General features: G+C 39.9%; 6 protein-coding genes across 7 annotated transcripts; 3 read left to right on the top strand and 3 right to left on the bottom strand.

Moving 5' to 3' along the window:
• The first annotated feature begins 463 nt into the window (after nt 1-463).
• On the top strand, nt 464-4,082 carry nkap (NFKB activating protein). The gene is made up of 8 exons (XM_069669975.1): nt 464-1,064; nt 1,451-1,531; nt 1,686-1,750; nt 1,838-1,930; nt 2,015-2,057; nt 2,147-2,341; nt 3,278-3,427; nt 3,617-4,082. The coding sequence occupies exons 1-8, from the start codon at nt 622-624 to the stop codon at nt 3,789-3,791; spliced, it is 1,245 nt and encodes a 414-aa protein (XP_069526076.1). The 5' UTR covers nt 464-621; the 3' UTR covers nt 3,792-4,082.
• Nucleotides 4,083-5,098: 1,016 nt separating this feature from the next.
• Nucleotides 5,099-6,779, bottom strand: ndufa1 (NADH:ubiquinone oxidoreductase subunit A1). Its single transcript, XM_069669977.1, has 3 exons — nt 6,550-6,779; nt 6,338-6,427; nt 5,099-5,262 (listed from the first exon to the last, which is right to left on the bottom strand). Exons 1-3 carry the CDS (start codon nt 6,649-6,651, stop codon nt 5,242-5,244), a joined length of 213 nt encoding a protein of 70 aa, XP_069526078.1. The 5' UTR covers nt 6,652-6,779; the 3' UTR covers nt 5,099-5,241.
• A 426-nt stretch (nt 6,780-7,205) lies between these two features.
• upf3b (UPF3B regulator of nonsense mediated mRNA decay) lies at nt 7,206-10,774 on the top strand. Its single transcript, XM_069669755.1, has 10 exons — nt 7,206-7,438; nt 7,703-7,809; nt 7,904-8,010; nt 8,106-8,204; nt 8,463-8,573; nt 8,686-8,729; nt 8,828-9,016; nt 9,112-9,269; nt 9,353-9,680; nt 9,765-10,774. The coding sequence occupies exons 1-10, from the start codon at nt 7,328-7,330 to the stop codon at nt 9,897-9,899; spliced, it is 1,389 nt and encodes a 462-aa protein (XP_069525856.1). The 5' UTR covers nt 7,206-7,327; the 3' UTR covers nt 9,900-10,774.
• An 874-nt stretch (nt 10,775-11,648) lies between these two features.
• rpl39 (ribosomal protein L39) lies at nt 11,649-14,404 on the top strand. Its single transcript, XM_069670281.1, has 3 exons — nt 11,649-11,713; nt 12,043-12,146; nt 14,185-14,404. Exons 1-3 carry the CDS (start codon nt 11,711-11,713, stop codon nt 14,231-14,233), a joined length of 156 nt encoding a protein of 51 aa, XP_069526382.1. The 5' UTR covers nt 11,649-11,710; the 3' UTR covers nt 14,234-14,404.
• Nucleotides 14,398-16,669, bottom strand: sowahd (sosondowah ankyrin repeat domain family d). Its single transcript, XM_069670278.1, has 2 exons — nt 16,570-16,669; nt 14,398-16,292 (listed from the first exon to the last, which is right to left on the bottom strand). Exon 2 carries the CDS (start codon nt 16,261-16,263, stop codon nt 15,280-15,282), a length of 984 nt encoding a protein of 327 aa, XP_069526379.1. The 5' UTR covers nt 16,264-16,292; nt 16,570-16,669; the 3' UTR covers nt 14,398-15,279.
• A 279-nt stretch (nt 16,670-16,948) lies between these two features.
• pttg1 (PTTG1 regulator of sister chromatid separation, securin) lies at nt 16,949-19,815 on the bottom strand. 2 transcript variants are annotated; one of them, XM_069670280.1, is made up of 6 exons: nt 19,735-19,815; nt 18,787-18,879; nt 18,558-18,697; nt 18,386-18,467; nt 17,955-18,116; nt 16,949-17,067 (listed from the first exon to the last, which is right to left on the bottom strand). In XM_069670280.1, exons 2-6 carry the CDS (start codon nt 18,872-18,874, stop codon nt 16,985-16,987), a joined length of 555 nt encoding a protein of 184 aa, XP_069526381.1. In that variant the 5' UTR covers nt 18,875-18,879; nt 19,735-19,815; the 3' UTR covers nt 16,949-16,984. The 2 variants fall into 2 exon arrangements, with proteins under 2 accessions (XP_069526381.1, XP_069526380.1); XM_069670279.1 differs by having other exon boundaries at nt 19,696-19,784.
• Nucleotides 19,816-20,000: the final 185 nt, after the last annotated feature.

Here is a 20,000-nt window from a genome sequence, read left to right as displayed (position 1 = left end):
AGCAGCTCTGATATTGTCTTTTTCTCCTCTGGAGTGTTCTCACTATAATGCCCATTATGTTTAGCAGTGTAATGCTTCTTTATGTTTAATTATTTCAATTATACTTTCTGGCTATGATATTTTAATTACTTTATACATATTACTGTCCTTGAATTCAACTCTATACTAAGTACCTTAAGTTGATGAAATCCAAATATGCCAAAGATATCTATGGATTACTTAAAAACGACCTCATTTTTTTAAATTTGTTTTATTTAAATATTATATTACATACTGTATTGTGCTTCTGCAATGTTTGTGTCTTTTAAGTTACGTCTGTTTATTCTACTTGAATGCAATTTTATGAATGTTGTGAATGTATGCCTTACACATTGTAAATGTGAATTTTCGACTGAAAAGTTTTGAAGACTGGTACCGGAACCATGTGCACCGGAAGAACTGTTTCTATTCCGGAACGGACGTGTCAGGACTTCCTGTTATTGAACGTTTTGATTGCGCACTGAAAACAGAAAACTTAGGTGCGAGGGTGTGTTAACTTCTCCTAAATCTGTTCCTAAACAGACACTGTTCACCCTCAGTGGGTTTCGTGGTTTTGGTGTGAGACTTCAGGTGTCAACAGGTATGCCTCTGTCGGATCGCTCGAGCTCTGACGGCGGCGTGGAGCCACGGAGTCCTCGGGCCCGGAGACCCCGGACTCGTTCCCGCAGCCGTAACCGCAATGACAGCCGCGACCGGAGCCTCTCTCCGGACAGCTTCGGGCCTAAACTCCCGAAGCCACGCAACAAGGAGAGGGAGCGCGAGGAACGGGAACGTCGTTTCCGAGAGGCGAAAAACCTCAGACGGATCCGCATAGGATCACCAGGCCGAAGCCGGTCCAGATCCCGGTCCCGGTCCAGAGAGCGACACACCAACAACACGAGCAACAACAGCCACAGTCACAACCACAACCACTGGTCCGATCAGCGGGACGCTCCTGGAAAACACGGCAGTTTCAAAGATGATTACTACTACGAGCAGCAGAGGGATGATGCTCAGAGACAGAGACAGGAAGCTTTCATTGCAAGGTGAGTTATACGGACAGATAGGTAAAATAAAAGTGTGACGATTGTCTCACAGCTGATTTCTCTCTTTAAGGAGACAGCTTACTTGAAATGCTTTTGCACGGTATGTCAACCAGACAGCTTGTAGATTGTCTCTTGATTAATGTCTTTGATTGGTCTGTATTTAATTACTGCTGAAGAGGACAAGGCAATATTCACAGTTTGAAATTATTATCACAACAGATTAATTGCTACTGTTACAGTTTTGAACAGCTGATCCAAAAGAAGAGGTTATTATTAAGGTCTTACAAAAACAGAAGAGCTGCTATGAATACTCAAAGATTTTCCCAAATAAAAATAAATCAAAGCCTTTGTTTAAACTGCTGCATCTGCATGTGTTTCTGTTACAGGCGTCTGCAAGAGCGGGAGAGGATCGGTGAGTTAGGTTGTCCTGAAGTTTGGGGATATTCACCAAGATTGAAAGAGCCAGAGTAAGTCGAGAAATTCTGTATGTTTTTTTTTCTTTCTTAAAACCATCATCAAACTGTCATGGAAAAATGTCTATTTTTTGGCATGGAGTAAGTTCACAGCTGTTGCCTTTTTTCCTCTAGTGCTGCTCTTATGTCTTTATTTTGTCTTTGCCAGCTCTGATGAATTCACACCAGTGGAGGAGGATGAGAAAAACAGCAGCTCAGAGTCCAGCTCAGAAGGTAGAGCCCCCACAGTGTTTGAACATGAATCAATTTTTATGTTATTGTGTGCTGTTATTTACAAAAAATCCTGTTTCTCATTCACAGAAGAGAAGAAGAAGAAAAAGAAGAAGAAGAAATCCAAAAAGAAAAAGAGCAAAAAGCACTCAGAGGACAGTGATCTGGAGTCAGATTCAGATGGTAAGACAGTCATAATTACATTATTGTAAGAGAAGTCTAAGTCTCAACTTATTTCAGCTGAATTATCCTGTTTTAATCTTTCAGAAGAGGAGGTAAAGAAGAAGAAAAAGAAAAAGAAGAGCAAAAAGTAAGTGCTAGCATGAAGCTATGAGCATATTTTATTCACACACATAGGGACACTCTAAGGAACCCAAACCATTAACTGATTCCAAACAGGTCCAAGAAGTCAAAGAAGAAGAAGGCCAAGAAGAGCCGGAAGGAGTCCAGCAACTCCAGCAGTGAGGAGTCGGAGGAGGAAGAAGAGGAGGATCCTAATGGGGTGATGTGGGTGGAGAAAACCTGCATGGATGAACACGTGGTCGGCCCAGAAGCTCCGCTCACCCACATGTCCCAGGACGACAGACCTTTAGAGTGAGTCTATTTGATGTTCACTTCTGTGCCAGCTCTTTATATAACATCACTGTGATCAGAATTTCTACAACACAACCACTCTTTGGAATGGCAATGTCTGTAGGTCAAGTACTTTGCTTCAGACTGACACTCCAACATCAATTTACTGATTGTTGAATGGTTTGGACATTTATGTACCCAGAGGATGTATTTCAATGCCTAAGATGATTATCTGACTTTTCCTCTTGTGCCATTAGCAGGTTCAAAGTTTTAATTATCCTGTTAAGTGTCATCTAATCGATTGATGCCACAACAGTTCGTCCAGAGACTTGTTGTCAAACGATAAATTCTCATGGCTTTGGTTTATTTCAAGACTTTTCTTCCGGCTCCACCATGAGGCTGACTTGTGGTTTGGTGGGATATGTTACAACATATGTGATATGGACGGTCACAAAATTTAGCAGATTCATTTCACTCTTATCTCTACGCCTAGCAACGTAATTCGGTCTAATTATTATGAGCAAGGACACTTCAATAAGCCGTTGTGTACTTGCTGAACTAAGAATTTGGATCTGGCAAGCATTATACCCCACCATGAGAATATTAGTATTAGCCCTCACACTCCTGCTAGTGAGGCTCCAGCCTCTTAGTCTTGTAAATTTGCCGTTTTGGGGGCTTTATATGGTATTAAATGGGATATCTATGGTTTGTTGGACAAAACAAGACATTTTAAAGTGTCTACTTCGACTTTAGAGCTAATCATGTTGGATATTTGGGAAATAATCATTGGTTTTATAACAATATTGGTTGTAGTATGAACAGGTCATTACATTTCCAACAAGCAGCAAACACTCTCTCTCTGAATCAGAATTTACACAACCTAAAAATCTTCTATTTTATAGTGCTTTCTTGCCTTTTGCTTATTTGTATAATAAGTGTATTTTTCTTGTCTTCCAGTTTTGGTCATGCGCTGTTGCCAGGTGAAGGTGCTGCGATGGCGGAGTACGTGAAAGCAGGCAAACGTATCCCCAGGAGAGGAGAGATCGGTCTCACCAGCGATGAGATTGCAAACTTTGAGAAGTCTGGCTACGTGATGAGTGGCAGCAGGTACGCTGCGTTTAGTCGCAGGACTGTAAAGGATTTGTGCTGCAGGAGTTTAATGATGCTTGATGTTTCAGATGTCTGCGTAATCATAATATCACATGTAATAATTACTGTTCACACCATTGTTTTATAAGTATGTCCATTTTATCATTACTGTGACACTGACAAAATTTCATGAATGTGACCCTGCAGACATCGCCGTATGGAGGCTGTGCGTCTGAGAAAGGAAAACCAGATCTACAGTGCAGACGAAAAGAGAGCTCTGGCCTCCTTCAACCAGGAGGAGAGGAGGAAGAGAGAGAGCAAGATCCTGTCCAGCTTCAGGGAGATGGTGTACCGCAAAACCAAAGGCAAGGAGGAGAAGTGAACGACATATCTACAATTCTCATTTAGTGGACACCTTTACCTTTTACTTTGTGATGTTTGATTAATGTGTTATTTTTAGGAGGAAATTGGAATGTACAGTGTGCAGGGAGGGTTTTAGTTGTAAAGAAATGTGTGCAATTAAATCTGAAAAGTACTCTTTGTATTGTATTCTCCATCCTGTTTACTCAGTGGAAGAAGTCTTTCCTTTCAGTCGTTTATCCTCAAGTTTCTCTTGTAAAAAGTCTTTTTGCGAATATTTGTGAGCAGAATGGTTAATAAATTGTCATTATCATCTTGCAGTTTTTATTTTATTTCACATTTTTGGCCACTCTCTTAGAGATTAGAGAAATGCCCAAAAAAAGCTATATAATTGTGTGTGGCATAAATATTTTTCCAGCTTTTCTTTTTTGGCCTCTCAGATTGTTTCAACTCGTTTTCAGTTCTATTTCAACCAAGTAAATATTTGTAAAATCAAGTAAACCTTTTGTTTAAACACGTCAGATTTAGTAATATTATGCATGACAGTATTTCAACAGGGATGGACATTGTAATGTGAAGATTACAACCAATAAGGACGCAAAGTTATTTTTTTATCATCAATCTTCTACGTAATAGATTCCAATTAAAGTCGAGCTGAAACGGCATTTCGAGAGTATCTAGCTTCCGTATCGTGACGTATTTCCGAGTGAAAGGACGTGCAGGCGGGACATATCATTAGAGGGATTTGATTTGATCGTTGAGAAGTGGGCGTAGACAGACGTTCTCCACAGCGCAGTAGCTAGCTAACTGACCGAGCGTTCTTGGTGCTCTGCGGCTAAATGTTGCAGATTGATTGGTTGAAATTGTTTGGTGCTAACTTACGTAAGCACGCGTGAAATTTAGTTTTACCAGAAGAAAAAATGATCAGATTTTGATATAAGAATACGAAGAAATTGATTTCCTGTATTTTTTTGGCCTATATTGCCAAATAGATGCACAATATTACCGGGGATGAGATCTAAAAGGATTAAAATGACATTTTTCATTTCACCTCGACTTTAAAGTCAGAAAAATCTGGAAAAACACCCTCAAAATTTCTCTAAGCCCAAAGTGACATATACAGATATCTTGATTCATTCAGTTTACAACCTCAAGATACTCAACTGTCAATGAACTAGCACATAGAAAAGCAGCATATTCTGAATTCATTGGCCATTTAATTACATTTGAATGAGTAATGTTGGATAATATCACTACTATAAAGAAGTACCAGATTTTGTTTTGTCTCGTGACAAATTCTCATATTCTTTAACAACACAGGATTCAAAATTTCCAGTATGGAACAGTTTATTGACAACAGGGACACATCTGCCTTAAAAGAATGCAAAAACAAACAGCTGAATGTTAAATATAATCTTCTGATGTACAACAAAAGAACGTTCTCCTCATCAGGGTCGTCATATTCCTCGCCATCAGTGGATGTTCTCAAGTCCCTGTTGAGGAAAAAGAAAATATAACTTAAATCATTGACTGATCACAAACTTTTATACATCAGCTGATTGTTTTCCTTTTTTCAGTTGGATTGGAGTTTTGAGACCTCAGATTAACATGAGCAGAGATCTAATCAGCTGCATATTAAACAACTCTGCTGGCATGCAGGGCCTTTAATTACAACAAAGTTATGTTCTTGCTTGTGTTAATTAGGCTTGTTAAAGCTACTTTTGTTGTGCAAAATTGTCATGGAAGGGAAAGCTTACATGCTATTGTATTGCTGGTAAATAATGTTATTGGAAAGATATTTGAATTCCCTATCATAACGCAAGAAAATAGTTATTCTCGAAGTTCATTCAACACCACTACTTTCTGATTATTACCTTAATTCTTGTATTGATACAACTTAAAATGGCCCTTGACATAGAGTGAAACATTGAGATTATGAAGATTTTGTGGCATGGAGTACGTGTCCTGGCTTTGCCTTCTTTTTTGTTCCCACTTATACTTGTACCATCATCTATTGTGAGTGTATTTTTAAAACATGGAATATTTAGATCCACTGCTGTATCTTATATTTTCATACAGCAGAAAAAATGTTTCTAGTATGTGTAAGTTGGGCAGTCAAATCAAAACGTAACAAATCATTTTCAGATCATGGACATTTTTTTAATCTTAGAAATGTCATCATTAAAAATGTAAAATTCAGCTCTATATAGTAAGAGTAACTTGACTAAACGAATAGTTTACGGTTTTATATTTCTAAAGAAGCTAGTAGATTTCCTACTGTGCTGAAATGCCCATTTCTGCATTTTGGGTGGAAATTACTTGGATGTATATTGTAACTGTAACATCTTGCATGTCTTTTCCACTGAGGGCCACCTGTTATGTTAATAAACATGGTTTGTAAATAGAGACACTTGCTGTGTTTAAAGCTTGTAGGAAAACGGTTCCCGAATTCGGGGCCGTTGAGAAAATACATCAAGACCACCACGAAACGAGATGCTTTCTTTGGCACAATTTCAATTCAAACGAGATCCCTGATTTTAGTATTACTATTGACACAAGGACACTCACCTTGGATACAAAGTGCTGTCCTGATCCTGACACGCGCTTGTCTCTCTCCATCAGATACCACTGCCACGGAAACCGGGCGATTTTCTTTTCCTACATGGAATTTAAGAGTAGTTCAGTCACAAAATCAAGAGTACACAAACACTGACAGACAGCATAATCCACGGATTTAGCGCTGTACTACTAGCTAGCATTTCCAGCTAGTTTCCCCTCACCTTCCCTCCGTTGGTGAACTTGTGTATCTGTGCGGTGGCGACACCAGGAATGATCAGACACACGGTCATGATGGCGAAGCCGGGCAGAATTTCATACCACATGATTTAAGCCTTTACCTGCCAGGCGACAGAGAGCAACTTTTATGACAACCAAGTTGCCCTAAGACTGCCCTCGACAGTTTATTTTGCTAAGAAGCTAACAAAATGTCGACCCTTCTGACGACCTATTGCGCTACCGGAACAAGAATAATATTTCCTGACGGATTTCTTCAAAGTAAAAGCTTCAGTTCTGCAAAGCTTGCGATGCAAAAGAAAATTCATATAGTTGTTAAAAAATCTGGACTATTGTGCCGTCAAACATAAGGATGCATCCCTATTTTTTATTCAATGTTTGTAAATGGTCAAAATGTTGATTCCACACTTTTCAAACTATTAACTGAAACTTGCAATCTTTTATTTTGAAGGGACTCGGAAAAAAGGAAGCTCTGTTTTGCTGACTTTGAGAGTAATTTTTTGTCTAACGAAAAGAAAAATTGCGTGTCAGTCAAATTACCAAACCAAAAATAAATACAAATAATCCAAACAAAATAACTATAATTTCAAATGTATGATATACGCCTTTTTTCGACTACAGCGCCGCCTCCTGCGGTAACCCTGAACTGCAGTCTCCACCGTCAGGGAGGAAGTTACTGTTAGCATTAGTTCGTTTGCTACTGGCTGGCTAACTTGCTAAAGAACGTAAACAAGTCTGCGGGATGAGATCCGTAGCTTTGCAATAATGAAGGAAGACAAGGAAAACACTCGACCGAAGGACAAAAGGATTGAAATCAGGTGCGAAGATGGAGAAAAGATGGAGAAGCCCAAGGAAAAGAAAGAGGCCATGACAAAGGTGAAACTTGCTAGCTACGTTAGCTAAGGTTGCTATAAGTTGTCAGTTTTAGTTCGATTAGCATAACAGCATGTTTCTTTACTAGCAGAATTTTTTTCAGTTATAACGTACCTAGTATATTTTGTTATATATAAATAAAATTAACAAACCCACACTTGACTTATTCCAACTTTAAGTTAATAGTAGCTATTTGTTGCCCTCTTTTTCAGTCTGATTGTTCTCCCACTTTGATGATTTCTTGAACTGTCAATAATCTTTTTCCAGATTGTGATCAGACGATTACCACCAAGTCTCACCAAAGAGGAGCTGGAAGAGCAATTACAGCCTCTCCCAGAGGTTGATTACCTGGAGTTTTTCTCCAACGATACTAGGTAAAAAATAACTAAAAAAAAACGTTTCATCATATAATAATATTTCCAATGGCTCTTAATAGTTTAACCTTACATGATTATTCTGTCCACCCAGCCTTTACCCTCACCTCTTTGCAAGGGCTTATATAAACTTCAAAAACCAAGAGGATATAGTTCTCTTCAGAGATCGGTTTGATGGATATGTGTTCATTGACAACAGAGGTATGATGAGCATACATGAACATCTTAATAGACATACTGTACTTATCAGGCATAAGCTCAGGCTTCACGATTGTCCACATATTGCTTTTTAACAGGACAGGAGTATCCTGCCATCGTGGAGTTTGCACCTTTTCAAAAGACTGCCAAGAAAAGGAATAAGAAAAAGGATGCAAAATGTGGAACAATTGCTGAAGGTAAATATTTTTGTACTGATATTAGTTGAGTAATATCATAGAAGAATGAGATCTGGCTATGAGTCAATTTAGTAGTACTTCTCTTTTAAATATTCATTGAATTACTGACATGTTTGTGAATATAATAATAATATATAATATATATATATAATATAATATAATATAATATAATAAATGCCAGTGGTTATTTATTTGCCTTGAATTAAATATAGTTTTAAAATACTTAGTTGTCCTTGTATGTTGGATATGTTCTTTCAGATCCTGATTACAGGAAGTTTCTTGAATATTACAATGGAGATGATGAAAAGTTGGCATCAACACCTGAGACCCTGTTGGAAGAGCTTGAGGCAAAATCTAAGGAGCTTGTTGGTAAGTTGACAATCATTTGAATTCAAAAGGGCTCCAAAAATATTGATGTTTTATTTTAAAGAGACAAAAATCCTGATGGATACATTTCAACATACTTTTTTCTCCTTTCAAGCCAAAAAAACAACCCCTCTGCTGGACTTCCTGAAGAATAAACAGGTAGATACGTGCTGTAGTAAAACAGTGTAGCGTTCTAGTGACGTATGTTTAGTGGTAAGATGAAGGTCAGTCTTATGTCCTGTTTTAATGCTCTACAGAGAATCAGAGAGGAAAAGAAAGAAGAGAGGAGAAGGAGGGAGCTTGAGCGCAAGCGTTTGCGTGATGAGGAGCGCCGCAAGTGGAGGGAGGAGGAGAGAAGAAAGCGCAAAGAGGCGGAGAAGATGAAGAGACTTGAGAAACCGTCAGACAAAGACAAGGACCAAGTTAAAGAAGAACCAAAAATTAAGGTGTGTACTGAAGTGGATTGAAGCAGTTCAAAGCTCTTTTTTTCAAGTATTTCATATAATATTGTGCTTCTTTTTATTTTGTTTTAACTGTGTAGCTCCTGAAGAAGCCAGACAGAGGTGAGGATGCCGATTCTGAGAAGCCCAAGGAAAAGGCCAAGAAACCAGAGAAGCCAAACAAAGAGGACAAATTCATGGGCAGTGGTGATCACAAGAGGCGTCACAACATTGACAATAAGGAGGACCGGGGAAGGAAGTCAGTTGCTTTAGTTATTTGTTTAAAAACATGTTGCTCACTTTGTATAGAGTTTTTAAACTGGATATTTGCTTCACACACAGACCTGACGAAGACGGGCGAAAGGAGTTCAGGGAGCGTGGCGCAGACCGAGACCGAGAGCGTGACCGAGAGCGGGAGAAGGAGCGGCGGCAGAAAGAGAAGGAGCGTCTCAGGCGTCAGGATGAAGATCGGCGGAGAAGGAGAGAGCGGCAGGATGGAGAGAACCCGGGCAGGAGGCGGGATGAGGAGGTCAGGAAAGAGAAAGATCGTGCCTTTGAGAAGAAGAAAGGCGAAAACACTGGGGACTCCTCTCACTCTGAGAGGCCGGAAAGGCCTGCCAAAGACAATAAGAAGGATGATAGTGGTAAAAGAGAGAGGCTTCGAAACAAGGTAACGTCTCTAGCTTTTTAAATGCTTTAGTCTTTCAATGCAATGGTTTTTCAGTGTTTCTAAGACCGGTCTTCTTTGCATCAGGACCGACCAGCCATTCAGCTGTACCAGCCAGGGAGTAGAAGCCGCAATCGACCTACAGGAGGAGGAGACTCCAACTCCGCCGACAGGAAGCCAGACACTGAGCCAGAGAAGGTGGCCGACAAAGGAGATGATTGAGCAGATTTCTACTTATGGCATCTTAAGTTTTGTGAGGAGAGGGGGAGACAGACAGGCCTGCGAGGCTCAGAGCAGCGATGTGGCTTCTCAGGGCGACGTGCAGGTCGAGCAGGGCTGCATCCAGCTCTTCCAGTCTCAGAGGCAAAGTTGTGATTGTGGAGCCTCTTAGTGCCTGAATGTGAGCCTCTTTAGTTTTATTTGTTAGGAAAGGTAACAGTAAGCTTTGGAAAGAGTTTGGCTGTAGGGCACATTAGGTGAAGCCAAAGCTTTCTTGGACCAGGTTAACTCAAAGTGACCTTATTTCGGTATTGTTTCTCTCATGTAAAGTGCTGAAAACATTGGCTTTCTACATATTCATGTCATATCACACTCTGAAGTGTTTACCTTGCCAATTACTTAACATGCAAACATTGCCAAGCTCTTCAATATTGTTTTTACACTGTGTTGAATGGGATTTATGTTGCAGCATTGCCATATTTACTTTCTAGTATACTCATTGAATTTCCTTCTTACTTTACCTGGAGAGCTAGACAATCCAAAAAAGTATGTGGAGAACATTTATCATGATCTGTAACCCTAAAACAGTTGTCTCAAAGGAAACAGTCTGTATTTATCTGGTTTGGTATCATGTGTTTCGTTCATACATTCATACAGCGACTGAGGAGAAACAGCCATTTCTGACCAGACTGCCATGTAACAGCCATGCCTGCATGCAGACAAAGTGATAAACCTGTGGCCTTTCTTCTTTTCTAACCTGAAACTCTCCTTAAATATAAATGTGTGATGCACTAATCTGAATGCAGCTTGAGAACATCACTGCTGGTGATGCTAACGATCGGTTTTGACTGGAAATAAAAGAGGTCTTTGCTTAAGTGTACATGACTTTGTCTTGATTTTGGTAAAATGTTAAGTATTAAAATCTCACTGAATGTTTTGAATGGGTTTAGTATAAATTTAGAGCAGTTTGAGCTAACGCTACACACTGTAGTAGTTCAGTTTCGTCCACTGCTGAAACTAGACTTGAATCTTTGTCTCAGTATGTCAAGGATTGGAAATGCTGTCGGGGCCTCCACAAGACATGCTCAAAAATAACAATGTAATGCAGACTCTGCTTAAACTAATAATCCATATGAAGTATTTTTTAGGCCTCGGGGTTTGTGCAGCTACCCCTTTTGCCTAGTTGGTTATCGACCTTCAGTCCAAAACATTTAATGTTTTATCATCTATTTAAATGAGCATACCTAATATATGCTACTCAGATAGTAAGTATCCAATGAGTGTTAAGAGCAGTACTAAAATGTTTATGTATATGCTGTAAAGTAAGCCCTATGATTAACTAGCGCCCACTCCAGGGTGTCCCACCTCTAGCCCAATGACAGCTGGTATAGGCTTCTTTTTTTTTAATAAAAGCTATATTATTATAAAATGTTAGATGATATAATTGCATTAACAGGGTTTAAATATTGCAGCTGTGGAGATGGTCAAATTTAATTATCTTAAAAAGTTTCTGTTTTTCATTAGCTTTTTTATGTTTTATATGTAATTTTTTTATTCCCAAATTATGGATGTCAGATATACGTAGTGGATTAAACAGTAAAACATTCCTTTATGAAATAAAGTCGTAGCATTAAAAAGACTCAAAGTAAAAATACATCAAATTAGTATTATTAAGAAATTCTCGCTCGAGATGAATGTCAAAAACCCTCCATGTGATGTCGCTGTTTCCGTGCAGACTTAGTGGATAAAAGAGCTACGTCACTTCCTTCTCTCTCTTCGACCACCGCCATAGTCGGGAAAGGACTGTGGGCAAAATGGTAAATACAAAATCTTTAAACATCCATGTCATTAGACCCTCCAAACATGTATAGACATCTTATTTTATTAGTAAACATCTTTCTTGTCCTTCAGAAACCTGAATGTTGATTAAAATAAAGTATTATCAGCACGTTAATGCTGCTTAGCGATGCTAGTCGGCAAACACTCTGTGATGCTACACATGTAAGCTAGTAGCTATCATCTATGAAGGAAGTTGGCCTTTACTTTGTAAATGGTTCGATTTTTACTATGTTATGAACACGTGTTTACAGTATTAGATTTAAACATTTGTTTGCATGGAATTAATGGCTATCTTTGTTGTTTCTAGTCGTCCCACAAGACTTTCAGGATTAAGCGCTTCCTCGCCAAGAAGCAGAAACAGAACAGGCCGATTCCTCAGTGGATCAGAATGAAGACTGGCAACAAGATCAGGTAAGTTTACTTTCTTTTACTGCCGTTTGTGCCATTTAAGATGAAACTGACTTGTAGTGAAAGCATATCGTGGACATGGCATGTCAAACGTATTTGCGAGTTAGCTTAGTACACTTAGCTTATGCTAATACAGTCAAGTAGCGCATCCCTCTTATTCCATCAAGCCATGATGAATAAGACGCCATACGAATTCATTTAAAAATCAAATGGCTGCAACAGACTCAATATCCAAAATCTGAGTAGATGCACAATACAAGCTCTTCTGCAGGATTTAAAAGACACTTGGTCTTGTTTGGCTGTCTTATTTACAATTAAAGTCACTAAGGCTCCATTAAGTGGCACATTTATCCAACAATGTATAAACACAGCTGTGTATTACTGTTAGGCCAATTACCATGTTTTTTCCAACCCTGTCTCCTATAAGTGTGTTCATGCACTCCATGTAGTTAATCTATCACATTTAAAACTAACTAATGCAGCCTAGTGCAAAAGTCCTGAAGTACAACGTTAATTAATGCAGGTTATAGTCTGTGTCTGAGAGCGTCTTTGGCCATGGCTTTGACTAAAATCTATATCAGATCTGTTTAGACTGATGTTGAATCATACTGTCAAATAGAAATGTGCTATGTTAAACATAGGGGACTAATGCTTCGAAACACTTAAGTATAATTCTTAGCTCTGAAACATCCAGTCTGTAATTTGTCCTTAAAGTATAGAACTGTACATCACCTTGCATAGGGTTTATTGCACGTGTTGTTTTTGGGTGCAGTACTCAAACTAGGGAGCTCTTATAAACAAGCAATCACACTTGTGTATATACAAATAATTTGTGATTTCCTGCTGTATCTTCTGTAGATCTTCTTAAGCAGTGAAATGTATTAAGCATATAAAACAAGAACATTTGTGGTGTAGAGGAATCTTAAATCCTGTATTTGAGTGTCTGTAAGGCTTTTAAAACTGCACTTCAGCACAGCTTTTCACTTTTGAGGTGCATGTTAACTCTGTAAATTATCATTAAGTGCTGAGCTGTATGACTGGCTGACTAATGCAGGAACTTCATGTCATGTAAAGCAGGTCTGCAATTGCAGCACTTCATTGCAGTAGAGTGCTGTCATTAACCCTGCTGAGAGCATCTTTTTGCTGTAGAGCTCTTACTCCAACTCACTGTGTCGGTGATGCGGAAGCTCTGTTAGCTGAACATCAAACTGTGTACTCAAAAGACTTCTCATCTTACTGAATTGTTTTCCTGCAGGATTTCTGCGGTACTTGTCTTTGCTGAAATGACTGCAGTCCCATAATTGCCACAATTCTATAGTGTCAGTGGGAAAGGGTTATAACTGTTTCTTCAGAGGGTGACTTACAAATAGATTTAAACATTTTACATTCACTGTAAAGTAATTTTGATTATTGCCATCTAAAGCTACTGACTATAAATCGCACAGGCTGTTTTAATTAGGATGGTCATGTGTGTTTGTGGCCTCTGAAATCGGCAGCATCCCAGACTTTGCTTAGTTTTAACTGAGCCTTTGAGCCTTAACTGCTAACTATAAGTTAGCCTTGTAGTGTGTTAGGAAACAAGTAAGAACACCGTTAATGCAGGATGAGAAATAAAACTGCAAGGTTGTAAATCAAGACTTTTAGTAGTAAAAGATGGATTTCTAATGATCCATTGGATTGTTATCCTTGGTGGAAAAACACTGAGCAGTTTAATTGCTTTAAATGTTATGGCAAGCTTTACTATTAAAATCTGATCTTAGTTCAATCATCTGTATGTAGTAGCCACCATATCAAATTATATTGAGTCCTCTGTGGTAGTCCATCTTATTTTAGCATTTCCTTTTGTGTCCATAAATGGATGACTCAGTAAATGAGTTGCACTGAGATTTGCTGAACTGTTTTTATACAGTGATTTACTTTTGATTTTCAAAATAAAAGCCCTCAGTTTTATTCACTTAAGGTTGACTGTTTTTTTCTTTACAATTCCATTTGTCATCAAAGTGTGAATGTTCACTCCTGACAAAGTTTTCTTGGATTTCAGGTACAACTCCAAGAGGAGACACTGGAGGAGGACCAAGCTCGGCCTGTAAACATGAGGGTCCCTGGATCCCAGCATCCCTCCATCCCAACATCTGCCAGGACCTCCAGCTGCTGGGCCTGAGCGCGGGGAGGGAGCCATGTTATCTGGAGCAGCAGTCGTTTTGTACAGATACTCTGGTTGTGCTCATGTTTGACAATAAAAGATCTCTGATCAAACTTGACATGATGTAGCACAGTCTTTATTTCCCTTTTTAAGCGTAGCTGAGTATTTTAAACTGACAGGCTTTGAGTGTTTTTCTGAGGCAAACTAAACATGACATGACAGTGCTGACTTTGCAGAAAGAGAACCACTCTGAAGGGGGTTTCACCCTCTTGACCACAAAACAAATACATCTGAATCACTCTTTCATGGAAGATGGTGGGCAGGAATTTGAGCTCTGGCTTTGTTGCTTGAGCCAAAGACGGCACTGTTTTCCATAAAGCCCAAACTAGAGGCAAGACAAAGTTTGAAATGTTTACGTTCTAAAATGGGGAAACTTTGCCACGTCAGTGACTATTAGGTTGTTGACATAAAGCAGAAGTGGGTCAGCAGCGTGACATGCTGGAAAGAAGCTCATATGCAGGATGTTTGATGCAATATACAGTATTAAATGAAATGCTAGTCTATTTATTTTTATATATAACCACATTATTGTTGACAGTTTATTACCCTGGTGAAATGGTGCAGTAGTACCTAACCTTTCTGGCTTTAGACTCCTTAAAATGACCAGTTTCGGCCACAATTGGGACATAAGCTTTTCTTCTACTGTTGCATTTACAGTATTTGGAAATAAATGGATGCCTTTTTAATCTGAACTTACTCTGCATTTCCACACATTTTTGCAATTGACCAGAAATCGGTGTGGCTGGGTACCGTGGGTAAAGAAAAGTTAAGCTTAAATACTTGAACGGGATAGATTTACATCGGACAGTTGACATTGACACTTTCAAAACGGTAAGCACTGTACAAGCAATTAGTTGAGATTATTATGGTTTGGAACAACTGAATATGAACTAATGCACATACTATAAGGACAAAGGACTGTCTCATATCCATTCAGCTCTTTTTTCCAAGAAATGAAAACGAAGGTAGCAGCTTCCTGAAAGCCCCAAACCTCCAGCTGCCCTCTCTCTTAGTCCTGTCAAAGGAGTTGACCACCTCCCCTGTCTCTCCATTATCCACCCCATCGTGTGCGCTCATGTTCACTGCACCAGCGCAATTGTTGTTGCTGTTTTTGTTGACACTTTGCGCACACCCGCTGCTGTACTCATCGTCCCAGGTCCCCAGCAGCTCCTTCATCTCCGCTGGGGCGTCTCCCTGCAGATACTGCCAGGCTCTCCTCCCGTTGTAGTCCATGGCATCGACGTTGGCACCGAAAGCCCCCACCAGCAGCTTGATTACCATGTATTGTCTATGCATGCTGGCAACATGCAGCGGAGTGAGCCCGCCGCTGCCCCGCACGTTTACATTCACTGGGATCCCCGCACGTTCTGCGTACCGCAAAAGTTTGATCAGAGTCTCGTCCTGTCCTCTCTTTGCCAGCCAGTGCAGGACCGAGTATCCGCTGATGAAATCCTTCCTGGTTAACAGATAAGGGTCCGCGGAGATGAACTCCATTATGGTTTCGTAGTTCCCATCCACCGCATTCAGCATCCACGCGTGCTCCATCGGGTACAGAGCCCAGTCTGCGTCCTGAGCCGAGGACACGCTGAGAGTTTGGGAGGACAGCACGCTACTCAACCCGCTGTTTGACGAGTTACTCAAAAGCAGCTCTTTCAGGTACTTTTTACGCATAGCGGGTGTGAGCGAGCCTCTCTCCGGAGACTCTTTCTGAAGTCCTCCGGGTGCGGAGCTGTCAGTGACCTCTTTCTGCCTCTGCAGCCTCGTCCTACGCTGCTGTAAGGCACCCGGCATGACCTGCATGCCATACCTCGAGAGTCGCTCCACAAGGGTGCCCTGTCTGGACCCCATGCTGCCGTGGGCGTCCGCATTGCTGACAGCTGGTTCAGATCCAGCATCACCCGATCTGCTCTCATACATGCTGCTTGGCGGAGTTCAAGGCGACTTCCCTTTATTTGGACAACACCCAGAGGATATCACTGTCAGATTATACACAGGGAAATGTTTCCCCTCCACTCAAACGGACTCATCCCGTGTCAAGCGAGGTAAACACTCATTTTCACAAGATCTACTGGTGAAAAAAATGCGTAAAAAAGCCATTTAAGCGTCTCTCAATACAAAAAGACTTAGTTCCTCTTTGGCACGCATTTGGAGAAGCGTCCAATTTAACCCCACATACCAAGTGCTCTCCTTTTGCTTGACTGCCGACATGCCAATGTAACTCACCTGTTCTGTCCAAAGCGCACACAGACTCTCCAACACTATCGATCATTAACCATTAACTCTTCTCTCCCTACTAAAACGTCCCGGTAAAACCAAAGGACAGTGTTTACTATTTCAAATATTTAGCCGAATTTCTGAGCTACAGATCACAGTCGAGACTCTTCTTTCCTTTCAAAGAGGAAATGAGACAAAGTTCATTCTAATCACAGGCAAAACCAATGGTGAGATTCCCTCACATGTGACCACTGATGGATTCCAAAGCAGGAAGTAATGCAGTGTGTGCTTTCCTGATACTTTCACACTGACCGGGCAGCACAATAAAGGGAGCAGGGATAGATAAAACAAGTTTATTTCAGTAAAATGTTGTCGTCAACAACAGAAAACAACAAAAAAAAGGTGCAAAACATGCATTAAAAATTCAGTCAGTAACAGATTCTGGAGGAAGTTCAACAGTCAGCTCATCGAGTGTTTGAAGAAAGGCGTCAAGCTCTGAGCAGTAATCTGAAAAGAGATAGAGTACAGTTAATGATACAGTAGGTTAATGACACACGTAGTTAATGATACCTGTAGTTTAAAACCTGTGCCACATATATACTTAATGGTTACAGCAACCAGGCAACAGCTCTTCTTACAGAGTGCTGCATATTGTTTTTTTAAATGTTATTTTGTGAATCTTGTCATGTACATATAAGATAGCATAACATTACAATTACTACAAATGTGACCCAGTATCAAGATACATTTGTTAAAATATAAACCAAGTAGACAGTGGCAGCATTAATTTGCAATAAAGGGGCTCAGATGAAACATCAGAAACCTGTATTATTTACAGCAACCATATTTCTGGAAAGATGGTTTTATTTACATTTTGTTTTTAAATGCAATTTCTGCTAATGTGCTAAGCATTCCTGTACCCCTCCCCTCTCACATCCGATGTACACTGAGAGACTAAGACTAAGTACTATGGCCTTTTAAAAATGCAGATGGCTAATCAGAGATTTATGGTGGTGGTGTTCTTGAGCATAAAAAACACCAATCTCTGATCACTTGCTCACTTATTAAAGTTGTGAGTGGAATCATCTAGACGTTTCAGGTAACATGCTAGCGGGCAGATCTTGTTCATACTATGAAATATAAACTTGCTGTTGCCACATTCAACTGGCACCACAGGTTTAGGTATCTGAAAGGCCACGGCATCTAAATGCATTTCCCAAAGGTCCCAACTCTTGATGAGAAATGAAAAAAATTGTTTTGCTAATGTTCCCTGCTTTTCAGATGGGGGTTTTGGGCAGTTTTGGTCTTGTGCAACTCAAAGTGAATAAGGGTTACAATACATTTTTATATCCCAAGCAATTAGTGTATATGCAGCCTAAGTAGGAACTTAATACCTGGAAGTTTTGGCATCTTTACAGGTGAGGGGTTTGGGAGAGGATCAATCGGTCCAAGATCCTCCTCACACAGACGTGGCGCTTGTGGGAAACAGGCCAGTCCAGGCAAAGCAAAGCCACTGAGAGGAATAAAATCTTCAGGTACACTGTACTTCATAAACTCTGGAAAAAATACAAAAAAACATAATGCTGAAGGGATTTATTGTACATAATGAGTCATTAACATTTTTAGAATGTGCAAGTCCTCTTATTTAACAAACACTGATTAACCTCAAAGGGCCGAGTCCTGAGGAAATAAACCATTAATGGATTCGACGAAGCAAAGCTATTGTGCTGCAGTGATTTACACAGAATTACATTTCTACTTGGGTATAATTTTACCTCCATATCCTGCACCTGAAATGTGACCGTATAGCCAATGTCATAATTACCTAGGGGGTCATAAGGGATGAAGTTCTCAATTTCTGGATATTCCTCCACTTTGGTCTGAGAAGCTGGTTTGACTTTAGTTTCCTGTGTTGAACAAAATTTGTGTTAGTATGCATAATTTGAGGTACAGATGAAACTGGTCACATTATAGCTTGCGTATGGGTCATTTTAAACCTGTGGCTTTAGGAGTTTCTTCTCTTGTGGGTTGACAGCAGGGGTTGAGATTTTTTTGTTGACAGCGCCAAAAGCCTTACGACCAGACGGCAGAGGAGTGGTAAAGGTTTTGGCAGTCATAGGAGATTTCAAAAGTTTTTCTGGTCAGCAGAAAAAGGGCCACGGTTAATCCATATGTTCACACACTGCTTTACCAAAAGAAATGACATCAACATTTGAATTTCCATACCTGGAGCAGACTGAAGCCGCTGACGCATCTTCAAAGAAGCTGGGTGAAGACATGCATTTTCGCGCTCTGCAAAGATTATGTTGGCCATTGTATCTGAAATCACAACCTCATATTAGCCAGTGCAACTCATTACAATCAATCACCACAAAAGACTTGTCTACAGCTGAAATGTTGACACATTAATGAAAATATTCAGCGGTTTTCACATACACATAACCATATAAGTAATATTTACAGTAAATGTGAAATATGGTCAGTTTCCTTTTTCTTTGTCATATGTTTGTTATTTGAATAACCAAGTTTTGGATGTATCAAGTCAATTTAAAAGATGTCCCATGGGCTTTGCGATACCCGATTAACTTTTTCCTAACTTTATATGCAAGGTTATAGCCTATGGAAATAGTTAAAGATCCAATTTGCAAACACCATCCAATGATAAAAACAGTAAGAGTGTTAACCCTCTGAAAAAATAGTGTTCATGGTCATATGATATCATATTGAAGCCTCTATTGCCAGTAACCACCCAATACTCAGCATCTGACACTAAACATCCAAGCTACATTGTAAAGCACTGCGACCTATAGCCACCTGGTTGTCTCCTTTTCCTTGGTTTAACATTAGCACGGTCACATATAACTTCGCTTTCTTTTTTTTGTGCGTTCCGTCTTCAGCACAATGCAAAAATGAACGTTGGTTCTTAGTAATTCGTTTCTTTTTCGGGCCAACAAGTTAAATAAACGTTTAACCGTTTAACTTTTACAAATATTAGTTCGTAAACGTTTGTTAATTAGCCAAGTTTTAGCCAAACAGCATCATAATGCTAACGATTGCTTAGCAGAGCTAGCTTACAGTTTACGTTGACGTACACGTACTGCTATTCGGTTAGAGCGCTGACAAATACATTATTACCTGCGCGGTTACACCGATGTTGGCGTTAGTACTAGCTACCTCAGTATTGTGCTTAGCGCCGCCGCCTGCTCCGCTGCTCCCGAATCAGAAAGTTGTTATGGTATAATATGTGTTGCTGAGTGACCGCGGGTCCTTTTTAAATTCACTGCTCTCTTCCTATTGGTCGCTGTACGAAAGAGGGCGTTTCCCATCCCAACAGATAGCATGATATTTTATCATGCAATGATATGCACATAGTAATGATAAGACCAAGGTAAAGCTGCTCAAAATTCAACGATAGCCTCTGGTGTTGTTTTTTTTAACTT

Source organism: Semicossyphus pulcher, unplaced genomic scaffold (genome assembly GCF_022749685.1).
Source record: "Semicossyphus pulcher isolate SPU_LCO1_2020_fin unplaced genomic scaffold, fSemPul1.0.p SCAF_2, whole genome shotgun sequence".
NCBI classification, from domain to species: Eukaryota; Metazoa; Chordata; class Actinopteri; order Labriformes; family Labridae; genus Semicossyphus; species Semicossyphus pulcher.
The sequence above is the reverse complement of the archived record's forward strand: the minus strand, read 5'-3'. Positions and strand labels throughout refer to the sequence as shown.

Excerpts from the sequence above, each read along its gene's own strand:
- nkap (XM_069669975.1), top strand. The coding sequence starts at position 622 with ATGCCTCTGTCGGATCGCTCGAGCTCTGACGGCGGCGTGGAGCCACGG. Across the intron at positions 1,065-1,450 it reads CAGGAAGCTTTCATTGCAAG|GCGTCTGCAAGAGCGGGAGA; the intron begins GTGAGTTATACG and ends TTTCTGTTACAG. Across the intron at positions 2,342-3,277 it reads CAGGACGACAGACCTTTAGA|TTTTGGTCATGCGCTGTTGC; the intron begins GTGAGTCTATTT and ends CTTGTCTTCCAG.
- ndufa1 (XM_069669977.1), bottom strand. The coding sequence starts at position 6,651 with ATGTGGTATGAAATTCTGCCCGGCTTCGCCATCATGACCGTGTGTCTG. Across the intron at positions 6,428-6,549 it reads AGTTCACCAACGGAGGGAAG|GAAAAGAAAATCGCCCGGTT; the intron begins GTGAGGGGAAAC and ends AATTCCATGTAG. Across the intron at positions 5,263-6,337 it reads GACAGCACTTTGTATCCAAG|GGACTTGAGAACATCCACTG; the intron begins GTGAGTGTCCTT and ends TTTCCTCAACAG.
- upf3b (XM_069669755.1), top strand. The coding sequence starts at position 7,328 with ATGAAGGAAGACAAGGAAAACACTCGACCGAAGGACAAAAGGATTGAA. Across the intron at positions 8,205-8,462 it reads ATGTGGAACAATTGCTGAAG|ATCCTGATTACAGGAAGTTT; the intron begins GTAAATATTTTT and ends ATGTTCTTTCAG. Across the intron at positions 9,017-9,111 it reads AAGAAGAACCAAAAATTAAG|CTCCTGAAGAAGCCAGACAG; the intron begins GTGTGTACTGAA and ends TTAACTGTGTAG.
- rpl39 (XM_069670281.1), top strand. Across the intron at positions 12,147-14,184 it reads AAGACTGGCAACAAGATCAG|GTACAACTCCAAGAGGAGAC; the intron begins GTAAGTTTACTT and ends CTTGGATTTCAG.
- sowahd (XM_069670278.1), bottom strand. The coding sequence starts at position 16,263 with ATGTATGAGAGCAGATCGGGTGATGCTGGATCTGAACCAGCTGTCAGC.
- pttg1 (XM_069670280.1), bottom strand. The coding sequence starts at position 18,874 with ATGGCCAACATAATCTTTGCAGAGCGCGAAAATGCATGTCTTCACCCA. Across the intron at positions 18,468-18,557 it reads AGAAACTCCTAAAGCCACAG|GAAACTAAAGTCAAACCAGC; the intron begins GTTTAAAATGAC and ends TGTTCAACACAG. Across the intron at positions 17,068-17,954 it reads AAAGATGCCAAAACTTCCAG|ATTACTGCTCAGAGCTTGAC; the intron begins GTATTAAGTTCC and ends ATCTCTTTTCAG.